At 40.1% G+C, this 27057-nt stretch overlaps 2 protein-coding genes across 2 annotated transcripts; one reads left to right on the top strand and one right to left on the bottom strand.

Annotated features, from left to right (window-relative positions):
* Window positions 1-6906: 6906 nt before the first annotated feature.
* Window positions 6907-12146, bottom strand: zgc:113307 (uncharacterized protein LOC553753 homolog). Its single transcript, XM_034134896.1, has 5 exons — window positions 11953-12146; window positions 10422-10748; window positions 9926-10250; window positions 9400-9717; window positions 6907-8151 (listed from the first exon to the last, which is right to left on the bottom strand). The coding sequence occupies exons 2-5, from the start codon at window positions 10725-10727 to the stop codon at window positions 8000-8002; spliced, it is 1101 nt and encodes a 366-aa protein (XP_033990787.1). The 5' UTR covers window positions 10728-10748; window positions 11953-12146; the 3' UTR covers window positions 6907-7999.
* Window positions 12147-20820: 8674 nt separating this feature from the next.
* fmoda (fibromodulin a) lies at window positions 20821-26753 on the top strand. The gene is made up of 6 exons (XM_034135052.1): window positions 20821-20874; window positions 21512-21901; window positions 22728-22850; window positions 22964-23104; window positions 23568-23835; window positions 25958-26753. The coding sequence occupies exons 2-6, from the start codon at window positions 21542-21544 to the stop codon at window positions 26107-26109; spliced, it is 1044 nt and encodes a 347-aa protein (XP_033990943.1). The 5' UTR covers window positions 20821-20874; window positions 21512-21541; the 3' UTR covers window positions 26110-26753.
* The last annotated feature ends 304 nt before the right edge of the window (window positions 26754-27057 follow it).

The raw sequence follows: 27057 nt of genomic DNA, 5'->3' as shown, positions 1-27057 counted from the left end.
TCACTATGTAACAATTTGGCTTCGATCTAACACATTGTACGTGATAGGCCAAGGGGCGGGAGGGTGAAAAGAGCTGCTGCAGCACAACTTTTTGAACATTAAAGCAGGGAAACATGTCTCAGCAGAAGCACAAAATACGAATATGAACCTGAAAATAAGCAAAATAGGGCCCTTTAATTCCATTTATAATCCCAGACCTACATTTTCAGTTTCAAAACAAGCCATCACAACACCTTTGTTTATTTAAATGTTTTTAGAAATCGAGAAGAGAGGCAGAGAGCAGTATGACATGCAAAGGTCCCAAGACAAGAATGAAAAACCCAGAGCGTTGAAGAAAATATGGCATGCAATGTAACCAATGGCTGTAATCCCTCGTTTCCTGTTGGAGGTTTTGGAAACATGTAATATGGTGCAGTTTGTTCCCATTAACTCATGATACGTCCCTGAGTTACCCATTCTGTCCAATGCATTTATGTATTGTTTAAATGAGTATTACAGCTTATGTAGCTAACATTTGCAAATGAAAAGCTTTGGTTTTGCATGTGAAAAGAGTCACATGCATTCTAGAGGCTGTACAGAAATCGTTGGATGTTACTGCTTTGTTTTTCAAGGCTAAATTCAACCTGTTGATTCAAGAAGAGAGATTTTATAGGGAAGAGGTCCTGCTTGTTTTGCAGGAAATCTTTAAACAGTGAACCTCATTTATATTACGTACTGCAGCAGCAGATGTTTTCCGAAATGATGGAGAGAGATAGGCAGGCTCAGGCTCCGGACCAAGATTACTTGGTGTGTATAATAATCTGAGAACAGTCCAAGAACGGCCTGTTCCGTCATCTACAGAGCAATTGGATGATTGAACTGTTGGTTTAAAGGAGACGCACGAATGAACTTCAGCCAGAAATGTTCTTTACTCTATGTTCAACTTTACAGACAGCTTTTCTAACAGTATATGTTGCACTTCTGCAACAACATGAAACAGTGTCCTGTACACAAACTCACTTCTGTGGGCCTCACACACTTTCAGAGCATTCAAACAATCTTGGCACATTGATGGCGTTCCTTCACTCTTTCATCTAGCACAGAAGTGCTCAGAGTTGATTATCTTTTGGTTATTGGCTACACCACCCTGAACCTGCCTAACTGTGCATACCACCGGTCATCAGAGGAGACAGGTAGCTGGAAGGCCCTTTCTTTGTGTGTCATTATAACATTGGCAAAACGAAATTCTGTCTTTCTGTGAACTACACTTTATATCTATTCAAACCATGTATCTGAAAATGCTCCAAAACACACTGAACACCACCAGTGACTGCGGATCCCAAAGGCAGCTGATAAACTGAGCAGTATGACATCATGCTTGAAATCCAAAAAACTGAGAAGTACTTTGTTAAGTAAGCATATTGTTAAACGTGACACCCGAAGAAAACCACCTGGGTAGTGGACATTTCCTAATCAAAGCAAGAAACCCAAACATTATCCAGTTGAGAGAGGCTACTCTCACATGCTGTTTACAAACTCCAGCTCTTTAGTTACAATCATCTGGGGGGGAACAGGGAGGCGTGTGGCACAGTGGACAGAGCCTTGGTGTTGGGATCAGGTAGTCACAGGTTCAAACCCCACTGCAGTCAGCATGTCGTTGTGTCCCTGGCAAGACACTTCACCCCAAATTGCTCCTGTGGGGATTGTCCACAGTATTGAGTATGTAAGTCGCTTTGAATAAAAGCATCTAACAAGTAACATGTAATGTAATCTGTGTGTTCGGGATAACACTGGGAGAAATCACTCCGTTCCAGACTTATTATTATTTTCCAAGATAGATTTATACATTAATACATAATGTACATAAAACATTATGATAAAAAGTAATTGTGGCCATATATATGTCAAACTAGTTTAGTAGATTATTTGCGCAGCGATAAACGTAATAATGCCCAATGAGAATTTTGAATCTCAACAAAAGGCGCTGGTGTCTGAAAACTATATTAACAGGAAATAAACGTATCAGGGCTGCTGTGTTTCCAACGCATATCATTCTTTTGAGGGGCCTAAGGCCAGAATGAAGGCTACAGTATATGGAACATAAGTCCATAGGTCATTGTTTTTCACTGCATATTACTTAAATAAAAAGAGAAAACTGAAGACGTTTACCCAGATGGAGTCTCTTAGATGAAAATAGAAGCATAGGTTTACCATGCCCATATGCTTCATGGTATGATGGATGGTAGTGGTGAGGTACAGCTGTGTGTGTGTGTGTGTGTGTGTGTGTGTGGTGTGTGTGTGTGTGTGTGTGTGTGTGTGTGTGTGTGTGTGTGTGTGTGTGTGTGTGTGTGTGTGTGTGTGTGTGTGTGTGTGTGTGTGTGTGTGTGTGTGTGTCATGTGTCCATATTGTTTTGGGTCTGCTGCATGTGTATCACATATGAGGCTCTGTGTTGGTCCTCAGTTAATGTATGATAGACACTCCACAAGCATACAAACTCTCCTCTCACACGCAACACACATTGTTCAAACACACAACATTCGGTGTGGACCCGAAACTCAACATCTCTCACCTATATAAATCTGACGAAACCACCAACACTTCGAACCCTCATTGTTTGGACAGCAAGCTACTAAAAGTCTTATCTGGGTTAAGAAAAAAGACACTACTCTGAGTTAAGTCGCATTATCAGCTGAGAAAATCTCCCAGTTGTTCACAGTGCAGAGACTGTGGGAAAACCCCCGGGAAATGGTGTTGCAAACTTTTCAGCAAATGATAAATGCTGCAGGAATGATAAAAAACAAACCAAATCCTCTGTATCTCTTTAATGTTAGGTTCCAGCATATTGTAAAAACAAACAAAAAACTGGAAGAGAGAGTAAAGGCTAGATTTGGCATTTGTACCAAAAACGTGTTTATTGTTAATTTCCATGGCTAAAGCTAATAGTCTCAAGAACATAAGATTTAGTGAAGATGATGTGTTTCCTGCTGTTTTTCTGAGGCTTAGCTATATGTGAGTCTGTGGTTCTCCTTCTTTATTGAACTGTCTTCAACAATGGATGCTGTCATGAGTCAAAGAACGCGAGCCTTCTGTCTTTTGCAACACAGCATTTTTACCACATTGTATAGAGGTAGAGGAAATACTAGACAGCAGAATCAGCATCTGTGTGTGTGTGTGTGTGTGTGTGTGTGTGTGTGTGTGTGTGTGTGTGTGTGTGTGTGTGTGTGTGTGTGTTTAATGAGAGAGCTGGAGGACTTGCTTGTAAACAGGCCTTTAAATGAAACTAACAGCTTCCTCAATCATCTAGCCAAAACCACATGTACCATACAAGTCTGGCATTGGGGTTGATTTCTCCGCCAAACAACAAACAGCTGGGAGGTCCCATAACTGTACGTTATTCCCCCAGTTAGTCAATAAGCCTGTGTAAAAGTGTATGTTATGGGTAATTTGTTGAACACATTTAAAGATGCTGATTTTATAAAACATTCAGGGCATTGAGGCATCATGTATTTGAATTCTCAAAACTAAAAAACAGAACACTATTTAAATAACTTAGTGACAAACCAGGCAATATATATTTATATTTTTCTTGCATTTCAGTATATGTATGTCTCAATGTGGCGACATATTAGCTCTTCTGGCTAACATTTGCCATCTTTAGCACAACATGCTAGATTTTTTATAACATTAGTGGGCCGATTGGGGCAGACCGACAAGCAGTGAATACAACATTGTTGTATTATCCCACACATTTCATTAAACAATCTGAAAACTGTTACCTATTTACAGATTTAGCAGACACTGGAAAACATTCATTAGCAGTCCGGTTTCTGTCCGCCTGATGAGAAAACTCGATATTCTTTTAGCTCTGTTTTCCTCTCCACCAACTCATGAGGTAAAGAGGGGAACTGCAGCGTCAGTTCATATCTGTCTGCGGGTTCATCACAACAACATAATTATCTCGTCAATTGTGAATATAACAAAAGTATTGGTTAGTAGAGTTTTACTGACAAAGTAAACATACATGTCAGCAATCCTCCCCTAACCAAGGCCTCCTTGGTTTTTCTTCTGGGAAAAAAACAAGTTGAGAAGCAACTTTAGAATTATGACCAATGCTAAAAACACATCATACACAGCTGTGGATACAATTACAGTGAGAGAGAGTTTGTGCTGATTGGACCAGAGGCCTGAGGCCTGTACTACGAAGCCGGATTTTCGCTTAGCCGGCTGACTTCAGGGAAAACTCGGGCTTTCCGGTCCTACGACGCGCTGGTTCTCTTTTTAGCGGGCTAGATCTCCATGGTAACTTATGCTGAGCGGCTAACCTCCTCGGGAGGAGGTTTGGTTGCAGGCTAAGAGATCAACTCAGTGAAAGCACCGCCTGCTGACCAATCAGAGCTCCGTGTGCGGAGTTTAAAGCTATCAAGTCATATTACAGGATAGAGGAAATACAGAAAAACTGCCGTTGCAGGAAAGACGGCCGGCAAAAATCAACTGACTGTGTGAACGTGAAAATTAATAGAATATCCCCTCCCATCTTCACAGCAATCTGACTATTATAACATTAGCGTTAAGAAAGCTTACTTAAATATCTGCCACGACATAAGTAACCGGATCAGAGTAACATTAAGTACAGTCCGCGGCACTGTGAGTGCAGACGTCGATGTGTCCCATTATCATTCATATCATATCACATCATAATGTATCATATATTTCCTTATCTGAGTCAGCTTCTTGAGCCGTATCTGGCCGTGCAACACTCACAGTGTCACATACTGTATGCAGAAGTATTATTTTAAGCAACACATTAAGTTGATGAAACACTCGAGTCAAATGTAATTAAAGTCAGATCCACTCGTGTCTTGGACGGGGCAGCAGTGATATCATAAACCTGTTGATGTACGCATTCAAACGCTTTTTCTTTTACCAGCTGTATTCACCTTGCAGGTGCAGCTATGTGGCTTTTATCCTGGATAAAGTGTTTAAGTCATGGATGTTTAAAGTTTAACTTCTTCATATTTGACTCATATTAAAGTTCACTTTTCATTCAGGAAGTATGACGCTGCGCTGTCAGTATGCTTGTCCATGTTTGTGATTGGTCGAATGCTCCAAATACCACCCCTTTCATGTGAACGCGCACCTAACTAGATAGGACACGGCTGGCTTGAGCGATCCACTTGATAACCAGCGTCGTAGTAGTTTAGCGAGAGCGCGTATGTTTTGGATTGGGCCAACCGGCTAACTCAAACATATCCGGGTTAGGTTGAACCAGCTTCGTAGTACAGGCCTCTGTTCATATCTTACCTGTGTGTTGTGCTACTGAAGAGTCAGAGGGATGGGATATGTGAGCGGTCCTGAGCTTCTCTATGTTGCTGTTATGGCACCACAGGGAGCTTCATTGCAGATTGTTTTGACTTATGGTTTCCAAAGCAGACTTTAGTTCAGAGGAGAGGAATGGCAGTAGCTTTAATGATTTCACCAGTCAGGGTTTTGTTCTGTTTTTTAATGCAATGACAAGTCCCTTGACTATGACGCTTTTTTAGGAATATCTTCAAAAAATAACATAAATTATTGTCTCTTTTACTGTCCAAGTTTTATGAAATAGTAATCATATCATCTGAAGTTTGAAACCACATTACAAGGATTCCACCACAAAAACAAATTAGAGATGAGAATTTGTTGGGAGACACTAATGGAGGTTAACTGATACAGCATGCATACTGCCACATATTTCAAATGTTGTGTGGTTTGGTTTCAAATAGAGGTTTTGTTCATGCTGATTATTATTCGGTAAATATCGGATCTCCTGGCTCTATGGATATGAAAAGTAGGAAAGCAGTCTATCTCTGGTTTAAGTGTGCAAGTACAACTGATTTCAGGCAGTGTGTATTCACACCAAATCAGCTTTTAGGGCAATTAACACATGGTTGTATGGTGGTGTGGGAATGGTAGTTAAATGTGAGTGAACTGCAATAAACTGCATGACAATTTAGCTATTTATGAGGTAGAAGTTGTACCCCTGGGTGCTCTCTGAAAAAGGCCAAAAATTGGCAGAATTTGAGAAAACAGCCCCCCGACCAAAGAGCATGGCATATGCAATACAGTAACAATTATTACTAACTAGTCATTTTTATACTTGGGTAGCGTGATCAGTCATGTTTTGCAGGCCTTTGACACCCTGTGAAAATATGACATATTTTGATTTGGGGCTCACTTCAGTATCGGCGAAGAAATTCAGAGCTGTGGGGAAAATGTTTTCTTGTTAAGTTTGCTGCAAAATGCTACGTTTTCGAGACTGTCCTGCAGCGGGGGATAGCTATAGCCAAGCAAGCAGTTTACTAAGCTAAATTCCAGCTTCATATTTGAAGATATCAAAGTCGTCACTCTACTTATGTAGGCCTTACACTTTTCAAATGAGCAAATAAGCATATTTCTCAAAATGTCAAACTATTGTGGTGTTATGAAGTTTATGGGCTACTTGTATTGCCTCTCAGCAGCAACACGGAACAAGTGATCTTTTCATCATGACTTCATGTACCCAACAGACTGCCGGCTGGTCGTCATTGGAACAAGCTTACAGAGACTTTTATGGTTAATACTCATCCCTCAAAAAGAACCATGTGGTATTAACTCTGTGGGTCCAGACATAGCAGAAGTCTTAGACCATCAAACGCACTTACAGGCTTTACAAGACATGGTGTCACCTGGAAAATATGGGAGTCATTGCACACTGCGCACACACACACACTGCGCATGCACACACACACACACACACACACACACGCACACACACACACACACACACTCACACACACACACACACTCACACACACACACACACACACACACACACACACACACACACACACACACGTATTAATACGTATTTTCCTAGTTATTAGTAAGCTGAGTGAGCACTGCAAGTATTGTGTCCTTTTTTGTGTCTTTATAGTCAGTTTTAGAACGTTTCAAATGATTTCACTCTCGTAAGCTGATACACACTTGTATTATGTTTGATTATTTTATCTAAGACTAAGATTAGTATGTTAAACAAAGTTGTCATTTAATAAATGGTCGATGGACCAAAGATGTCACAAGATGTACAGGATAAGTATAAATAAAAAACCACTTCAAAATGAGTGCAGAGAATCACACATGACTCTTTTTCAATGGCACACAAGATACAAATATTTTTTAACTAAGACACATTGACGATTAGCTTCAGGCATACATTATACAAGTTAACCCAAAAGTGATGGCAACCATCTAAACTGAATTAAAACCAAAATATTTTAAATTGAATAAAAACAAGTATGATGTGAATCATTGCATCAATGTAAAGTTAATTATTGCTGCAGCAAACACACGAAAATGTACATTATGTTTGTTGTGCAAACCAATTTTACATTTTTGGATAGTGGAAATAAGCTTTAAAATCAAAGTTGAATTTAACCATATTTGCAAGAGGTTTTGAAAGATTTTGTAAAGTATGGGTGTGGCTGTTTAACACTCTCTAGCTAACTGAGTCAGATTGTCCTGTGGGACAGCTACTGCATATTGACATTCATACATGTTTCCCTTTCTCCTCACACAGTAACACAGCTCAGTTTAACCACAGCATATTATTCCGCACAGTCAGAAACGAGAGAGTTTGTCACAGTTCCTATTTGGTAATAACACACAGATGTTCGAGCCTGCAGTGCTGAAACAAAACTTTGAAAATATATAATGGGAGAGAGAGAGAAACCCATGGGAATGTTCTTATGGCATTGGTAATGTTTTGCTCATGACATTTGGCAGTATGATAAAATAATGTAACACTGGTTTAGTATACAAGTCCAGGCTTTGGCATCGTTGGAAGGTTTTCCCTTCAGTGCCTGGGTGTGTATCTACATCTTGAAGACACAATTCTTCTCTGGTTTAGCTGTAAGCCTTAGTTGATAAAAAAAGTCACATTTCTTTATAGATGAATCAGGCCAATTTCATACAGTAACTCATTCGGTTGCATGTTGAGAAGGTGGATCAAATGTAAATACTTTCAAGCACTCGCAGGCAGAAAACCCAGTCGGATGGCAGCTGATGGTGGGACATTTTGTTTCCATCCAATCGTAGGATCTTTATCCTGGAGTAGGAAAGAGGTCCCACCTCTCTGCAGAAACTGGTCACGTTGAACTCTGTTGTGAACAGAAAAAAAGACAGGAATTTTCCAACATATACAGAACATATGGTATTATTAGAGACTCATTATTCACCAAAGTGACAACTAAATGTATGCACATAGTAAATCAGTCAAGCGAGCTATGATTTGACATCATATACATGTGTTCATCGTGAATTATACAGATAAAGCACTTCCTGTGAAGATTGCCTTATCATATAAGGTTTATCAGTCTGCTTTTCGTAGAGTCTTCATTTCCTGAGAGTCTAGCAGGTGCCACAGTGAAAACGGAGGATGAGGAAACCACAACGCCTTCTTCTGCTTTCTCGCTTAATTTCAGTTGTAGGGCCTCCCTCGGGGCTCAGGCTGTAAGCTTTGGCAGACAAGGAACTCGGTAGCTGTCTCGCTGCTAGCTAGACGGTGAGGTGAGTTTTTGTGAAAGTGTTTTGCCGTCTGAATGTCCCATTATTACACGGCCCTGGCTGTCTGAAGCTTGACAGGTCCAGAACACTTTCACTTCACGCACGCCAGGTCATTGCTTCAGGATAGGATTGTAGGCCAATGTGGCTAAAAGACTGCCCCAATGTTATTAGAGTCCTATGGCCAAAAAAAAGCCATTGATGGGGAGCAGACAGAGAGAGAGAGAGAGAGAGAGAGAGAGGTGGGGGAGGAAAGAGGAGACGATCAAGAGGGGAACAGCATGTGCTTCTGGCTCGTCTGGCACTCTTCCCTCTGAATCCATCGCAGATGTTTTCATACCACTCTGCTCTCTTCTTCGCTAGCCTACTTTCCCCCCATATAACCAACCAATATTCCCTCTACCCTCCTCCACCCTCTTCTTGCTTTTTGTCTTACAATGTCTCATAGTTCCCTCCCTTGTTTTTATTCTCTCCCTTCTTCCATCTCCGACTCTCCTCAGCCCAACACCAGCCCCTCTTGTTCGAATGCTGTGATGAGGCCCGGCTGTGTTGAGGTGGCTGCGACTGTGCGGGTCACGTTTTCCACATTTTTCCCTCTCCCTCACAGCATGGTTTGGGTGTTTCACCTCAACAGGTGGTCAGCCACATACCTCAGTTATACTTTACTTCACTGTCCCAAGATGTGAGTGCTTTTTCGAATTGTTAAAGGTAGGAATGTGTTTACACCTGTGGGAAATTAGAGTTTCACAGACGTGAAGTCAGTGCCTCTGTTGCAATAACAGTTTGAAAGGTGATTGCATTTTTGAGTGTATTTGCATGTTTTCTTGTGTATGTGTGCACCTCACCTTGTATTTCATTGGCCTCCAGGTAGAGGTACCTCAGGGTGGTGGGGACTGTGGGAACTGTTTTTAGTTTGTTGTAAGAGAGGTCCAGTTCCACCAAGCTGGAGAAATTGAAGACCTTCTGGTGGATGACGCCGCTACGCAGACTACAGTTACTCAGACGAAGGTACTTAAGGTTGAATAATCCCACAAAACTGTCTTCATTCAGCGCAGAGAGCGTGTTATTTGATAGATAGAGCTGCTCGACAGAAGGAGATAGATGTCTGGGGACAGCGGAGAATAAATTACTACTGAGGTCCAGCAGGTTCAGACTGACCAGACCTGTATGAAGAGGGGGAAAACACACAAGCACACAAAGATGACTAATGACTCATTTGAATGAAAGAGAGAAGAAATGTAAGCAAATTATAATTGCCAATATTATTAAGTGTTACATTTCATGGTTTGATTCCATTTAATGTTTGTCTCCGGTGTTCCTTGCAAAACCTCTCTTCTTTTCTGCATGCATAAAGGAAGGAAGCTACCTTACCTTTAAAGTCTCCCTCTGTGATGGTTCGCAGTTTGTTTCCCTGCAGCAGCAGCAGTGTCAGGTTGTGCAGGTTCTTTAAAGCTCCAGGACTGATGCTGCTGATTCGGTTGTGGGCCAGTCGCAGCTGCTTGAGTCCAGCTGGTAGAGCGCTGGGCACTGATCTCAGGTGGTTGTGGTTGGCAAAAAGGTAACACAGCTGGGTCTGGTTCTGCAGCCCGATCTGGTCCAGCGTGTCGCTCTGCAGCTGGTTGTGATCCAGGATGAGCCAGCGTAGATCAGTAACGTTGGCCAGAAAAGAGGAGGACAGGGACGAGATGTTGTTACCCTGAAAAGAACAAAAAATACTTTGATGTAACGCAGTTGAAATAAAATGTTTACAGTAATGTGCAGTGTTGGTCAGCCGCTGTGGGAAGTGTACAATGTGAACAGGAAATGAAACACAATTTCCACTATGTTAGTGGTAGTAGGGACAACACAAGCCCAGTGTTTGTTTTACCTGTAGAAACAAGTATTGAGTCCTGTCCGGCAGGTGGTCAGGGGTGTCTGCCAGGCCTCTGTGGTCGCAGTAGAGTGCAGTGGGCCACTGGAGGGGGCAGTCACACTGCTGAGGGCAGGACTGGGGGTTGTTGGCTCTCAGCCAGGCTGAGTCCAGCCGTCCCTGCAGGCTTATCACACTTGGCTCCCCTAGCAGGCGATTAATCCAGAGAGGAACACCTCCGTAGTCCATGTGAACTTCAATAGTGGCTGAGGCAATGTTAAAAACACACAGTAGCACCAACATGGCACAGCACAGGAGAGCCATGGAAACGTCAGATATTAAAACCTGCAAATAAACATACACAGAAAGTTGCTTTAAAACATAAACACATTTTACACAAGACAACAATGAGCAAAGTATAATGTTGTTTAAAGTTGTATAATTTATTTGTTGTGCCTCTGTAAGAGCTTGGTCAAGTCTTAAAAATGTACCAAAATTATATCGGGTTTTGGCATTTGCACAGGAACAGAAAGCCTGCCGGTCATTGAGTTTGGGGTGGGCTCCAAGTCAAGGAAAGTCTATTAACCCTGGGGTTTTGGAGCTTGACCCATACTCGCTTCTTTTGTTTTTGCCGGTTGCTTGCTGGGTGAAATGACCCGGAAGTATTTAAGTGCCAGCCATGAGAAGAGCTGTTGAATGCTCCCCTTTAATCTCCTTTAATATGCAGGACCCTTTGCTAAAATAGGAGAACATACTGTCCTACAATTGGACTGTCAATACCATTCTTATGAATTTTCATTTACACCCCATTCATTTTACATCTAAATTGGAACAGAGATATCACAGAGGATAAATCCAAATAATAACCAAATAATTTCCTTGTCCTTTAATCTGTCTTTTGCAAGTGCCCCAACTCAGGTTGAAGTACTACATTGGTTAGTTGTGCCTTTAAGAAATTATGCAAACTGTAAGCTTTTGTAGTTAAGATGAACACATATTTCAGTGTGAGCCCATAAAACATATTTTCACAGAAGCCCCTCTTCACGATGTTTTATAGAATTAGATTGAAATGAAAAAGAATTGCATTGTACTGTTCGATGTGAAGCACAAATGGAGATGACTGCTTTTGCACACAGAATTCAAACTGCTGCATATGAGAGGGAAGAAGAATACAATTTTTTCCACTGCATGCACAGCTGTAGATGATTACAGTAATAGCCACAAAGTTGACAGCCACAGAAGCACACACTCACACACACAGACTCTCAGTTACTGTATGACATAGCAGCTAGTGAAACCTGTTTGCATCATCAAAACGTTTGACTTTATCAGCATGTTTGCAATGTTCCACTTTACCTTTCTTACCTTCAGGCAGCAGTCTTTACAGTACATGCTAAAACGGTTTCCCAGAGATAAACACGGTTATGCAATCATGCCAGCGTTAAGTAAACAGACACACAATGTGGATTAGATCATTTCCAGTTCTGCCTGCCTTACAGTAGAGAGGAAATGAAGTGACATGAGAAACCAATAACAGACTAACACTTACCTGTTTGACCAGGAGCTACTGAATGGAGACAAGTTGTCTTGAATTCCCAATGAAGCCCACGGGAGCTGCAGGAAAATATGTGTGTGTGGTAATGCGTCGGCATGTGTGTGTGTGAAGTTACAGTGTTTACCCACTGTCTGATACATTCCTCTTCTTCAAACGCTGCCCATATCCCAGACCCTAACCCTCCTCCATGATATCCCCCTGCCTTCTACCAGCCCTTTGTAATAGCTAAACCTGCAACATTTGGTGGCAATGTGTTTGCTTGTACCCTGAAAATAAATTACATACAAAGAAGAAGGAAAAGAAGGAAAAATATGACCTGATAATTGCAAGGATTGTATTCTGATGGTAAATATGAGAACATTTTGATCAGCATACAAGTATATCTCCCTAAGTGTGTGTGTGTGTGTGTGTGTGTGTGTGTGTGTGTGTGTGTGTGTGTGTGTGTGTGTGTGTGTGTGTGTGTGTGTGTGTGTGTGTGTGTGTGTGTGTGTGTGTGTGTGTGTGTGTGTGAGAGAGATTGGGTCTACAGTATGTGTTCTGCTTGGAGGAATTCAAACCTCAAAGTACCTGGGGAGCCAAGGAGACCATTTTGTGTGTGTAAGTGTGTATCTTTGTATTTCCATCTGTGTGTGTGTGTGTGTGTGTGTGTGTGTGTGTGTGTGTGTGTGTGTGTGTGTGGGTGTGTGTGTGTGAGGAAGAAGAAACTCCTTCCAAGCAGAGGAGAGGAAAACGATTCCAGATTCCTTCCCCCAAAATACGAAGGGAGCACTCGCACTGTGAGAAAAGAAGAACGGTGGATATTTCTCCATTGGAGCATGGAAAGGGCGCCCTCCGGGAAGAACACAGGGAACGACACCCACAATGGAGCTTAATTTATGACACGTATAATGATGCCTGTTTCTTGGGGGGTAAAAAAGAGGTTATGGAGCATTTTCTTTGAACCATAAACAGTGAACATAGCACATGGGTGACTGTAAATGCAGCTTCCACCCTCTCAGTTCGTGCCCTGTGGTATACACTTTATGAATGTGTTGGCCATCAAGAGAAATATGTGTGTGTGTTTGGTTAAAGCGGTACTTTGAGCTTTCTATTCAGATGTGATTTTAGACTTAGGTTTATTATTATCCTCAAACTTGTTTACATTTTGCAGCATTGATTAATATTATCGTTACTGCTAGGCGCATTTATGTGTGAACGACATGAAGATTTGCAGAGTGGTGAGTGGTGTGAATCTGTCGTGTAAAGTAGGCACTTGTAGTTCATGTCCCTCAAAATGATATTTAGTGTAAGCGTCTTTTTATACTTGTGTATTGTACAATACCAGGTTATTTTTGTGGATTTCAGTTTGAACCATAGTGGTGGAGTGATAGACAATCCAATATTGCCATGCCACTTCCATGCTCCAAAACTAAGAGAAAATAAATAAAATAATTTTCCATTCAACTACATGACATGTTACTTGTTAGACGCTTTTATCCAAAGCGACTTACATACTCAATACTGTGGGCAATCCCCACAGGAGCAATTTGGGGTGAAGTGTCTTGCTCAGGGACACAACGACATGCTGACTGCAGTGGGGTTTGAACCTGTGCTCCCCCTGATCCCAACACCAAGGCTCTATCCACTGCGCCACACGCCTCCCAATCTTCAATCTCATACATTGTGTTACCACCCCTTGTTCTGCTGTTCATTGTTGAAGATTTCTTGTCAAGCTGTCTCAGGTTTTTTTTTATTTCTAACTGGTTGGGTGAAGGTTTCTGGAAATGATGTGCACAGTGTGCCAGCAGCAGCTTTTGGCAGATCCTCACCAAGCTACACACCCTGCTCACTTTCTGTCTGGTTTTTACATCAACAGGAGAGGGAAATGGAAAAGGCCTCCTTCCATCCCCTGCTGGCTCACATCCCTCTGCTCCAGAATAACACCGTTCACTGAAACATTACAAGCCCTGCTCACAAATATTCAGCTTACTCACACATTGAGTCAGTGTTAACTTAGATGCATGCTTTTGCTTTATGAATATTGAAATGTTCCTCATAAAAACATCTTGTTATTTTGAGACATTTAGGTAAAAAAAGCTTGAAAAACTTAAAGGTCAGTTTAATTCTGGGTCTGCATAGAACCATGGAAACAACCAAAACAATGGAGTACACATACCCGTGAGAGAGGTTCAAAGAAATATTTAGATATGTCATAAAATATAAAGATAAGACAAATAAGACAATAATTAGCTAGCTAGCACTGACACTGACACTAGATTTGCTTCATGCTCTAACTGAAGCTTCAAAGTTGTCTCCTAACAGCACCAACTGATGCGCACGGATCACTGGATCTGTTATCTAGCTGATTTTTGTCTAGTTTCTGATGAAAAGTAAATTAATCAAAATCAGTGCCTGAACATGGTCACAGCTATGTGCACAGCTCCCATCCAGTGATGTGCCAACATCAACATCAACATCAGACTGTGCATAACTGCACTGTTTGTACAATGACTTTGACCTGCACTCGCATCTGCACACTTACAAGTACATATATCCAACAACCAGAACCCAAAATATGCGTAAATCCTAACAGTTACTGTATAATTGTATTTTTTAATCATTTTTTTGTATTATTTTGTTTACCTTGTGTTAATCTGTAATGTCCTGTTTTTCACTCTCACTCTCTTGCTGCTTTAACTCCTGAATCTCCCCACGGGATCAATAAAGGGCCATATTATCTTATCTTATCTTAAAACATTTTGTTAATTCATTATTCAAGTCAAAATAACAACATTTCTTCCTATGTTTTAAATCAATACAGATGTTATGTAAAAAGAAGATGTTATATTAACTGTCTGTGCTCTAATGCGTTAAAAAATTAATAACAGGAAATGTAATGAGTCAGTGTCTTTTCACAACAGTTACATTTCCCATCGCAGAAATTGCCCTCAGGCGGTTTCCTGTTTGAGAGCTGGCAGAAGCAACTTGTAAGATATTGTAAGGACACGCCTAAAACTGATCCCTGAAAACCACAAATACTATATGGTGAAAATGTTTCATGTAATTGCAAGTCTTACCTTGTTTGGCTATGTGTCTGTAAGCATGTTGAGAAGAACATATTTTTGGGATATTACAGAGTTCAAGAAGACTACTTTCTAGTAAACATGGATTTAAACAATATTAGATTGTAATATGTTTCAATGGTAAATCCCCATTGCAAATGTTTTATGATAAAATAAATGCATTCAACATGTGTACATTCAGGGTAACACTGAACATAAGCATACATTACGTTTATTTCAAAGAAAACTGACATGGTAGCATCAGTTACATGTTTAAAAATCCAGTCAAAAACCGCTGAGAAGCGGGCTGCAAAACACGCTGTTCTAATATAAATCGCTCTGTTTCTTTATACGTTATACAAAAACATAATGCATTTGATTATGTTATGTTGTTATATCGTATTAAATGGTAGGCTTAAAAACTTGATTCTAATTGCTCAATTTGGACATTCAGATGTTTGCTGTTACTTGATAGCAAATTGCTGCTATTGAACCGTTGCTAAAGGAAGGGCAATTCAAACGTGTGAACTTGACGTTGAGCTCTTATATGAAGTTGTTGCCATTGCACAGTTCAGCTGTTCGTACACAGTCGAATTTACAATTTTTTCTCAAAGGAAGCAATATGATAATTTTCTTTTCATTAAAGGTGGGGTAGGTAATTTTGGAGAAACCAGCTCGAGATCGCTAGAATTTGAAAATACACAGCCGGAAGAAATCTGCTACTTCCTTACAGAGCCCCTCCTCTAACACACACGAACGCGCACACGACCAATGAGGGCACGAGATAAATGTGTGCACAGATGGAAGGCTGACAGGCAGGTAAGCCATCCAGTTATTTTAGCCGGGCCGGCTAAAATGATTGGTCGTGCTTTTTACAGTATTACGGCTTCCACAGATGAAATGTTAAGCACTTAAGATATTCATTGCTATCGGGATGTTAAGAGCATTCCATGGAATATAACAAAAAGTGTATCTCGAGCCGGTTTCTCAAACTTACCTACCCCACCTTTAATGATGGATCGTTGCACATTATCCCTTACTTGTAAGGATTTCTCATGGGCATAAAGGTTGCCATGTTTGTTTGTTGTGTTTTAAGTAAAAATAAGATAATACCATAAATAGTTGCCTGGCTGTTACTGACTAATATTAAAGAAATATAGATGCTTACACTGGGTTTTTTCCCCTCCATCTGATGCCTTAATTTGTCCCTGTATTACAGTTCCTGTATTGGACACTAGATGGCACTGTTTTCTCTATAATCAATTTCTCTTTGTTGATCAATTACAACTTCACATTGACACCAGTATGTATATTCTTTTTAGGCATGGGATGTATAAATTCAATTGAATAACTTTTAACAGAATAAAGAAGAAATCTCAGGCTAAACTCTACGCTACATATTTTCCTTTATCTTTATGAATGATAAAGTGAAAGCAGTTTCACTTTATGATAAAATGTGTAAGAACTGCTTTAAGTTGAATGTGTTTTCATGGTAATGTTCACACTGAGTTTCACTTCTACAGCAGATGGTCCCTGGCAGGAATTTGAAGTGGAGACAGTGCAGTTAACATCTCAGACCACCTGCTCACCAGGACACCTCCAAATCAGGCTCAGGATTACAATTTACCAACATACTCTACAACAATCCGCTTCTTTCATCTGCATGAACAAAAGACGAGAAGTTTGACACGGTGTAATCATTGACACGTGTGTGTGTGTGTGTTTGTGTGTGTGTACATCTGCTTTTTATTGCATGGTTTATGCTGCCCCCTGTGCCCTGGGGTGCCTTGGTTTAAGTTGCCTCAACTAAACACATTGTCCAGGGCTTCTAAAGCTGCATCTCTATCATTGCTAGAATCGTATTCTTTAATTTGTCTAGATTTTAAGTGAGAGCATCTTCTCTAAGAATATGTGTTTTCTATGTAACGTTTTTAAATTCAACAGTCTATGTATGCCTTGTATGTAAATGGTAGCTTATACATACCTACCTTTTGGCTTAAAGCAAGGCTTAATAAAGGATGTTGCATTGGTGTGTGGGTGTGTGTGTGTGTGTGTGTGTGTGTGTGTGTGTGTGTGTGTGTGTGTGTGTGTGTGTGTGTGTGTGTGTGTGCGTGTGTGTGTGTGTGTGTGTGTGTGTGTGTGTGTGCGTGTGTGTGTGTGTGTGTGTGTGTGTGCGTATGTGTGTGGGTGACACAATCTATAGTAAATATGAACTGCCACAGATTGCACCATGAGCTGGTAATAATTTACAAGAAAGTACTTTTTATTACTTTTGATTCTAAAACAGATAATTGTAGTCCTAATTTGAATCCCCGAGTCGCATTTAAAACCCTTTGGTAAAGGCAAGGCAAGGCAAGTTTATTTATATAGCACCTTTCAACACAAGGCAATTCAAAGTGCTTTACAAAAATGGAAGACATTAAGAAAATGGCATTTAAAATCAGTCATTAAAAATAAAAGATAATAAAATAAACATTAAAAGAAAAAATACATGGATAAAAGTTACAGTGCAGTTTAAGATGTGAATAGTTCAATTAAAAGCAGCGGCAAAAAGAAAAGTCTTCAGCCTGGATTTAAAAGTAGTAAGAGTTGCAGCGGACCTGCAGGTAAAGACTCTACGTACACTCTCCGCACCACCTGTTGTGAGATAGTAGTAGGTATAGGTTTGCACCTATAATACTTTTTTGGTTTTTCTTCTTCTGTCGCAACACAAAACAGATTTTCAACATTTTCCCACATATTACTTAGAAAAAGCAACACTACATTGTTTTTATTTATCCAAATCTATTCAGCCATCATGCGTCTGTATGGCATCAAGACCAAAGGACATCTGACTGCCATACGTGGCCTACATAATAATAGGATCTTTGGTCCATTTTATGCAAAACAGTAGACCTAAAATAAAAATGAATTTCCTTTCACTAACCTGCTTTCACTCCGTAAATAAACATGCCTTTGATTTGCTGAACAATGCTAGGCAAATAAGAAGTTTAATATAGTTGAATGTTTTTGTTACTATAGCTCTTTTTCTGCAGGTGAGTTATAAGAGCCGTCAGAATGATAATAACTGTGAAAAGGTCACGACCTGAGTTGAAAAGCAAAGCCTCAGTCCTCTGATCGTCTGATCCCTGCTCATGACCCCATCAGACAGAGGATGGACACGGGGGGGGGTCCATCTGGGCTTTTGCTTTGAAGTCCTGGTAAGCAGAGAATCAATTTCTCTCACTCTAAATTATAAATGCTGCTGTTTGTTTTTCACTCTTTCACATGTTTGCATCTGTAGACATGTATCTTTCTGTCACACACACACACACACACACACACACACACACACACACACACACACACACACACACACACACACACACACACACACACACACACACACACACACACACTAACTCAGACTGTCTAACCCTCTCTTATAAACATGCCTTTGACCTTATTTTGCAAGAGGTGGTAACCTCACAAGACACCGGGTTCATCCTGGATCAATTCACTGGTGCTGCTCTAAACAGCTTCTCCGTAAAGAAAAACAATAATGAAGTCACTTACAACTATATAATCACATTTAAAATAAAAAATAACAAACAAAGATTAACTGAACTGAGTAAATGAAGAACAGTTAAATATATTGCTTTATGTATCTGTTTGTCCCTCCTGTTTTGAAATCAAGTGTTCAATCTTCCTTAATCTGATCCTCCACAATCACAATCAAGGCCTTGTGAATTCCTCACACCAGAACTTCTATTAAGCTTTAATGTAATGTTGCCATCTGGTTATTCCTTTCTTCCCTTCTTGATCTATAAAAACTTAAACCATAAAGATGTCGGACACAACGGCTGCAACAACCACCTTAGAAACATGTGTTAGACATTTGCATAGCACACTTTCCTTTTCTGTTTCTTAATTTAGCGGTGACAGGACTGCTCTTCTATCACTCACAGGGATATGTTAAAAGACGTAGGCTTAAAGGAATATTTCAAAATGTTGAGAGGTAGGCTTACTTGGTTTGTTACCAAGAGTAACAGTATTAAAAAAAACAGATGCCATTTCTTCTGTGAAATATAAACAGGCAGAATAAATTGAGTTTATCATTTTTTGTATGGATTAAATAAATGGAATATAACATCAGACCTAGAAATGCTTTATGTGTCCCACAGTGGGGACATTTACAAATATAAATATGTAGGCTAACATGTGTGTGATAATAGAGTAAAACACATGTGATAAAATTATACATGGTAAAAGCAAGAAGCAGCAAATTAAAAGTGAACATATTATTAAGTCTTATTAAGTAACATTACTATAATATATAATCTATTTAACACATAACATTAACAAATAAAGTGTATACTAACACAACATGCCAGTTAGTCAGTTTAATACGTAGCAGTTGGACGTTTTTTTATGTTCAGGCATTGCAAGCCAGCTGTTTTCACAAGTTTTGTTCTCAACTAAGAGGCTGTCCAAAAATGAATTGAAAGGGTAAGTCAAGTCAAGTAAAACTCGTTTTTTGTTTATTAAATCTATTTATATCAAATTACAATTACAAACATACTGTTGTTTAAAAAAAAGAAAATCATGCTTTTCCCCAGATTTAGCTCCTAGCTCATTTCCATCTGTAGTCCCTTGAGGTTCTTCCCACCTCTTTAATTTATGTACAGTCCCTAACTGTCTCCAGGCTCTTGCTCCATATTTAGTGGATGGACATAAGAGTGTTATTGATCCTTTCCTCCAGCTCTTGGAGAGAAATAAAATATTCCAGGTCAGTGTCAACGGCCCGCAGCTCAATTATGCATCAGTCCACCATGACATCACTGAGAAATTACACATTTGGTGCGCTGACTTCACATATTCACAGACCTTTCCTTGTTTATTGCTCTGCAGTGGAAGACACATGCAGAAGATGCAGTAATGGTGGGAAATGGACTACATGTTGATCTCTACAAAAGCCAGAGGGTTTGAACTCAACATAACGAAATACACCCAAAGAAATCACTTGAAACCATCTGTTACAAACATTACAAAAAAACATACCAACTGAACTTTATTTAAAATGTATAAGACCCACAAACATGATCCTCCTGTGTAAACATGCCTGGCAGTCAAACTCTGCTCTTGTGACATGATAAAAAGGAGTTCAATGATAACAAGAAACAGAGAAGGAGATGTAGAGAAGAGAAAAGGGATAACAGTTATTCAAATGGCCACAGAAAAAAATAGAAAGGCAGGAAGAGGCCCGCGTTCAGACCAGACAGACTGTCACACATGTTTTCATTTAACCCTTTACAAGATGTGAGGATATTGCAGAGGAAAGGAGAGAATAACATCCATCCCTGCTAGAAAACTCGCTTGTTTTGGTTGTTGCAATCACCTTTACAAATGAGATTATGACAAAAAAGCACACACCTAATAAGGTGCTGTCACAACCATATTGATAAGATAAGATAAGAAGATTTTTTTGTCTTAAAGAAACATGAAAAGGATATTTTTTATTTGAGAGGAAAACAGACAATAAGAATACATAAAATATAAGGAGTAGTGGGGTTCGGCTGAAAGGGGACTGAATGTGCTAAACACAGATGGGAACGATCCCTCACATCTCTTACATTAGTGGAAAAAGAGGCTCTATAGTCTATACAGTGAGAAGTGGGTGTGCACGGCCATGCCTGAACACACAAAATGGGGTGCAGGGGGAGAAAGACCCAACAGTGGAGAGAAAGAGAGAGGGGTGGAGAGGGGGGATGGCAGAACGTTAAGGAGGGAGAGCAGGGAGGGGAGGAAAGTTTTACAAAGTGCTTGTCAGAGTCCCCCTCAGTCCTGAGCACTTTGAGAAACAGATAGGGGACAAGGAGGGCGAGCCTGGTTTCAGGTATGTGTGTGTGTTTGTGTGTGTTTATATGTGTTTGTATGTGTTTGTACAGTATGTTCATGCATTTATGTGAACGTTTGTCAATCTGTCTATGTGGTATTTATCTATGAGAAAACACTTGATGATGATTGAGTTATTTTTTTGTGTAAGCTTTGTTTTTCTCCTGCCAGTCAAAGGGTCATTATTGATATGTTCCCATCATTTTGGGGCCGTATAGGAACCGTTAACAAAGCTGGCATTCATTGCAAGTTTTTTTCCACTTCTTTTTGAATGCTCGCTCTCTGGATTCCCTGTGGTTTAAGACCCCTAAGAATGTACCACATTTCCAAAACAAAGTCAGTAAGCTGCTTGTACCTCTGTCTGTTCGTTTGCCAGATGTTCTCTTAAGATGTGCGAGCAGTTGGATTTTCGCTAACATTTTGTTGGTACATCCTGTACCTAAACATTATATAAGAGAGGACTTTTCATTTATTAGATACAGAGAGTCAGCAGTCAGTTTGCTGTATTTGTTTAATACAAAAAAAGAAAACAGTCAATATAGTCCCATTACAAGAGAACAAGAATAGAAAATTGTTGATTTGTGTATAAAATCGTATTTTGATTGTATTTACTTTGTCTCTTTCTTTGTCTCTGTTAGATTACTGTGAAGATTTGTCCATTTTTGACCATGTGTGCGGTGATAGTCTTCCTCTTGTCTGCCCTCATTCCCCTCTCTCACTGCCAATCACATGACCCCTTCGCCTGGCTGTACGGCCCGCATAGCCACAGATTTGGCTCCCTCCTGGGAAACACCAATGGAGGGCAGTGCCCAGATGAGTGTGACTGCCCCCCCACCTTCCCAGTCGCCATGTACTGTGACGGGCGGGGCCTGACAGCCATGCCCACAATCCCCTCCCGTGTGAAGTACTTGTACCTGCAGAACAATGCCATCACAGCTGTGCCAGACTCTGCTCTCGTAAACGCAACCAATCTGGTGTGGCTCATGATGCACGGCAACCAGCTGACATCTGGCTCCATTGGCGAGAAGGTAAACCTCCATCTGGTCCCAGTCAGATCCAGACACACACGTGAGCTCAAGGCATGAAAGGGGAATGCTGCTCTAAACGGTTGTCAGGTGGCAGGCAGGTGGCTAACAGAACGTAATTAAGTCAAAAGTAATGCTTTTATTACTGCAAATGTGATTTAATAAAGGGGGAATTTTTAAATAAATGTAGACATGAGGTTACTTGTCTGAAATTAATTAAAATTATACTGCAGTTTTCTTTCTGCTACAGCATACACATGTGTTCAGTTTATGTCCTGTATTCTGCTTTGAGATAAAAGGGAGACATTTATAGGTTTTGGTTTATGATAGCTTTATTAATCCATCATAATAAAGATCGATCTGTTCCTACTCAATGTATAAGGAGAACCTTTTTCTCATACAGCCAATTACATTACACAAAAACGTTGTATCATAGGCAGACAGTTCCACTGTTCCACAACCACTCCCTTTTAGTGATTGACATTTACATTTTCTAAATCGTTCTACTACACAGTGCTATACATAAAAGTTCCACAGTACTTGTTGAGTTTCACAACTGCAATTCTTGTATCTAAAATATGCAGTTCATTGAGTTCACTTTCCTCTTCACATCTCCTTCTCTGAGACAATGTGTATTGTTTAACATCCAAACAGTAGCTACCAGCATTAGCTTCTGACCTAACTAACATGAACCTGAATGCAAATACATTTACAAGATACTGCTTACAATTAAAAACATAAAAAAATGCCACTGAAACTTTTCCTGACTGCAAAAAAAGGGATTAACCCATTGAGATTCTTTCACTTAATTGTCTTCGTCATTTTGCAGGCCTTTATGCAGATGGAGGGACTGGAGCGTTTGTATCTACAGTACAACAATCTGACAGCCTTTCCCTCCAACCTCCCTCGCACCTTGCGAGACCTCAGAATTGACCACAACAAGATTGAAAAGGTATTGTTTAGCATTATTTTTGCTATTGTGCAGAGCCCTTTCTGTTCTTGTTCACTCTTTTGGCCGTTCATCACAGACATTAGGCCTTACAAATTATTTCTACTGTTGCCTAGGTAACAACTGCAGACTTGGAGGGAATGGATAACCTCACCATCCTGTATCTCCATGACAACTCTGTCACAGACTTGGGCTCATCACTGAAGTCACTCAAATCCCTCATGCTGCTGGACATCAGCGACAACAAGTTGACAAAGGTGATTTTGTGTCCTCCTCCGTGTATCTCTTGATTTTCTATGCGATCATAGCTGGAAAAGTTTCAGCACCTTTTCTTTTAAGGTGACCTCCCGAAAAAGTTTATTTTCTGATTGACTTGGGAGAAAAGTAGGGTCAAGGTAGGGTAGTTTTAATTGGTGGTTGGAGATATTCAGATGGGGTGCGGTACACTCTAATGATCCTGCATGTGTCATTGTAAGGGAAGCCAAATTTAAGTTTTCTGTTCTTTTTCCTTTTCTTATACCAACAGTGGATCCCTAAAATCTTATAATATAGTTAGAAATTGTATTTTTAACTTGTTAAATCCCTTTTTTCCTGTCTGAGACAGCCCACAAAGTTGTCGTGTTTCACAGTTGTGGGCACTCCAGGTACCCAGGTGTATGTGCAAGAGCTTTAGAAAAGTGAGTTGTTTAATAACATGCCCTCTTTAACTGATCATCCCAGGTCCCAGATGCACTCCCCGAGCATCTGCACCAGCTCTACATGCAGTCCAACTCCATTGATTCTCTGCCAGATGGCTTCCTGGGCAGTTTCTCTCAGCTACAGTACATCAGGATAGCTCACAATCAGCTGACAGACAAGGGCATCCCTGCCAACGCGTTCAATGTGACCGGGCTGGTGGAACTGGACCTGAGCTACAACAAACTGGAGAGAATCCCCCCTGTGAGCACCACCCTGCAGCATCTGTACCTGCAGGCCAACCAGATCAAAGGTAAAGCACAAACAGGATTCATTATTCATTAGCGCCTTTCGATGAGCACCTGGTCACCGGGTTGTGGAGCTGTTTGCTGATGTTTGCAGGTCACTATCAATCAAACCACTGACACACAGTCCTGATAAAGCAGATTATCTTTACAAAAAAGTAATGATCCTGATTTTCATTCAAATAAATGTCTGTTATGTCACTATGTATAGCTAGATTAAGTTAAACAAAGAATGAGTTTTGGGGCCACAGAAAAAGTTTTCAATATTTAATTATTTGCAATATTCAGGGATGCAAACTTGTCACCTTTCGGCGAAATTCGCCGTTTTGATTCCAAAATAGGTCGTTTGTGTGATTCATGTAGATCTGCAATAAAAATATTTTTGGGGTATGGGGGGGGTCTGGGAGCCGGAGTAATCTGCGGCCGCGAGCTGTTATGTGCCATCATGACACGCATGGTGTTCTTTTTTTATATATTATAATGAAGCGCGAGCACAAGTCTTCCTGCCTGTCAGCTCTGCTCATGGATGTATAATAAGGCTCTGCTGCTCCGGGATGAGGGTCTAGCTTCAGCAGCTACATTACCTACGGTGCGTTCGTTAATATTAACTGTGCGGTCCAGAGTCACTGTGGCACAGACTGGACCGCTGGTTAGAACGGGGTGTTCAGAGCAGAGCTCCCTGTCGGAGCGGCAGAGCGTGATGTGCACTGAAAAGTGTTTCTGTCGCAATATTATTTAATGAATCGTTGAGATAGCTAACTAGCATACATTGTCACTATCTGCTAACGTTAGCTTTAGCCTTCGTTTTCAAATAGTTTCTTTCATAGCCTATAAACGGAGGTGGTATAAGTATCTTGTACTTGAGTAAAAGTAGAAGCACTCAGATCTTGTACTTGAGTAAAAGTTGAAGTACTCAGGTCTTGTACTTGAGTACAAGTAGAAGTACTCAGATCTTGTTCTTGAGTAAAAGTTGAAGTACTCAGGTCTTGTACTTGAGTACAAGTAGAAGTACTCAGATCTTGTTCTTGAGTAAAAGTAGAAGTACCAGAGTGTAGGAATACTCTGTTACAGTAAAAGTCCTGCATTCAAAATGTTCCTCAAGTAAAAGTAGAAAAGTATTATCATCAAAATATAGTTAAAGTAGCGACAGCAAAAGTAGTCATTGTGCAGATTGGTCCATTTCAGAATAATATATATGATATGTTTTATAATGATTGATCATGAAAGTGTTCTCAAAGCTGGTAAAGGTGCAGCTAGTTTGAATGACTTTGTATACTGCAGGGTAGCTTGTGAATTTACTCCAGGTGGAACTAAAGTCTGATTTAACACTTGATTATATTTCACATCATTCATCCACATCTGTAAAGTAACTAAAGGTATTAAATACATGTAGTGGAGGAAAAGTACACCATTTACCTCTGAACTGTAGTGGAGAAGAAGAACAAAGTAGCAAAACATTGAAATACTTAAATAAAGTACAAGTATCTCAAAATTGTACCCAAGTATAGTACTTGTTGAGTTTATGAACTTAGTTACTTTACACCACTGGCTATAAAGATAGAAAGACAGCCTTGCACAGGCATGAAAATACATTTTCAAAATGCTCAACAGTCCTGCCAAAATTATAAACTGACTGCTACACAATTAAAATAAATGCTTAAATATATTTCTATTAGATGTGACTCTTTGGCGTTTCTGTTATTATTAACTGCTGCTTTAGTTGTTCTGACTGCTAAAATCCTCTGTTATTCCTCATTTTAAAGCCGATATTCCGTGGGGTCGGGGGGCTCGGATCCTTGTCACCTTTTTCATACCTGATGAGTTTGCATCCCTGAATATTACAAACTGAAAATGTTCTTCTGCTGCTTTCCCTGGTCGCACACCTTTGTCGTTTGCAGCATTAAATCAGATCACAGCCAGATAACAGAATAATGGAAAAAGCCAGATGACCGATGTTGCATCTAAGATAATTGGGTGCCTTGTCTTGTAGCCCTGACTTATTTATTTTAAGGACAATAGTTTATGATGCTGCCCACATTTGTTGTTACACTAGCAAATACAGTGTGTCCAAGTCTCCAAATTTGCATAGACACAAATACATTCCTCACCATCTCCTCATCTCCCCTTTAGAGTTCACTCTGGGCAGTTTCTGCAGCATTGTGGATGTGACCAACTTCTCCAAACTACGGACGTTGCGACTGGATGGAAACGAGATCAGTCGCGAGGACATCCCGGCAGACTCAGCCCTCTGCTTGCGTCTGGCCAACAACATCGAGGTCTAACTGTGCCTATGAAATAATGTGTGGCCCTTTTCAGCATGCACCAACAGTGAGACACATTATACGTGTGACTTGCCAAAACCAAAAAACAGCGGGGGCGATTGCATAATTGAATAATAACAGCAGGTGCCAGCAGATATTAATCCACTTTTCACAACAGATATTTTACAATTTTTTAAATGTTATCAGTGTCAAGTCTGGTTTTATTTGAATAACATTTAAGTTGATCTTAAATAAAGGGAGATGAGCCCTCTGCATTATGATACAGTGTATAATCCTAGTAACTGAGATATTTTAGGAGCCATATTAGGTTTCTTTTTGCGTATTAAAAATGATCTGACCCTGATCCTCCATTTATGTTGCTGTGAGGATCAATGATCTTTGTAATCTCTTCCTACAAAGCATGCCTTCCGTTGTCTGTCGGATAAGTTGTGTTATGTTTCATGTGTGTATTGTATATTTTTAAATCATTATTGTAGCTGTCGCTAAGAATGACCTACCTGTATCACTTCTCACTCAACTCCCACAGTGATGTCTTATCGCAGATGGGCGCATATTTTGTATCTTTGTTATAAATATTGTAACTGTTTCTGTAAAGAAATCCTCCTGTTTCAGAATAAAGTCACCTTTTTTCTTAGAGACAGTCATCTATGTATGTGAAATATTTCTGTACTGTAATGTAGTGAATCACACATAAAAAGGCCTTATCGATTACCACTATTGTGTTACTGTATGCATTACATTGCTTTTTCAATTAAGTGACACATCTTTAAAAGCCTATTACAGAATTAATAAACATTGAAAACCTTAAAAAGACCACTTTACTTTTTCAACATAGTATTTTAAGTGCACTGTGCTTTACTGTCTTTGTGCGTATGAGTGTGATGTTGGTTTGATTTAGTGATTTTATGGACTAATGATCGATTGAAGAAGAGGAAACAGAGGAGCACT

Source organism: Trematomus bernacchii, unplaced genomic scaffold (assembly GCF_902827165.1).
Source record: "Trematomus bernacchii unplaced genomic scaffold, fTreBer1.1, whole genome shotgun sequence".
NCBI classification, from domain to species: Eukaryota; Metazoa; Chordata; class Actinopteri; order Perciformes; family Nototheniidae; genus Trematomus; species Trematomus bernacchii.
Note: the sequence above shows the minus strand (reverse complement) of the source record. Positions and strands in the feature narration are given on the sequence as shown.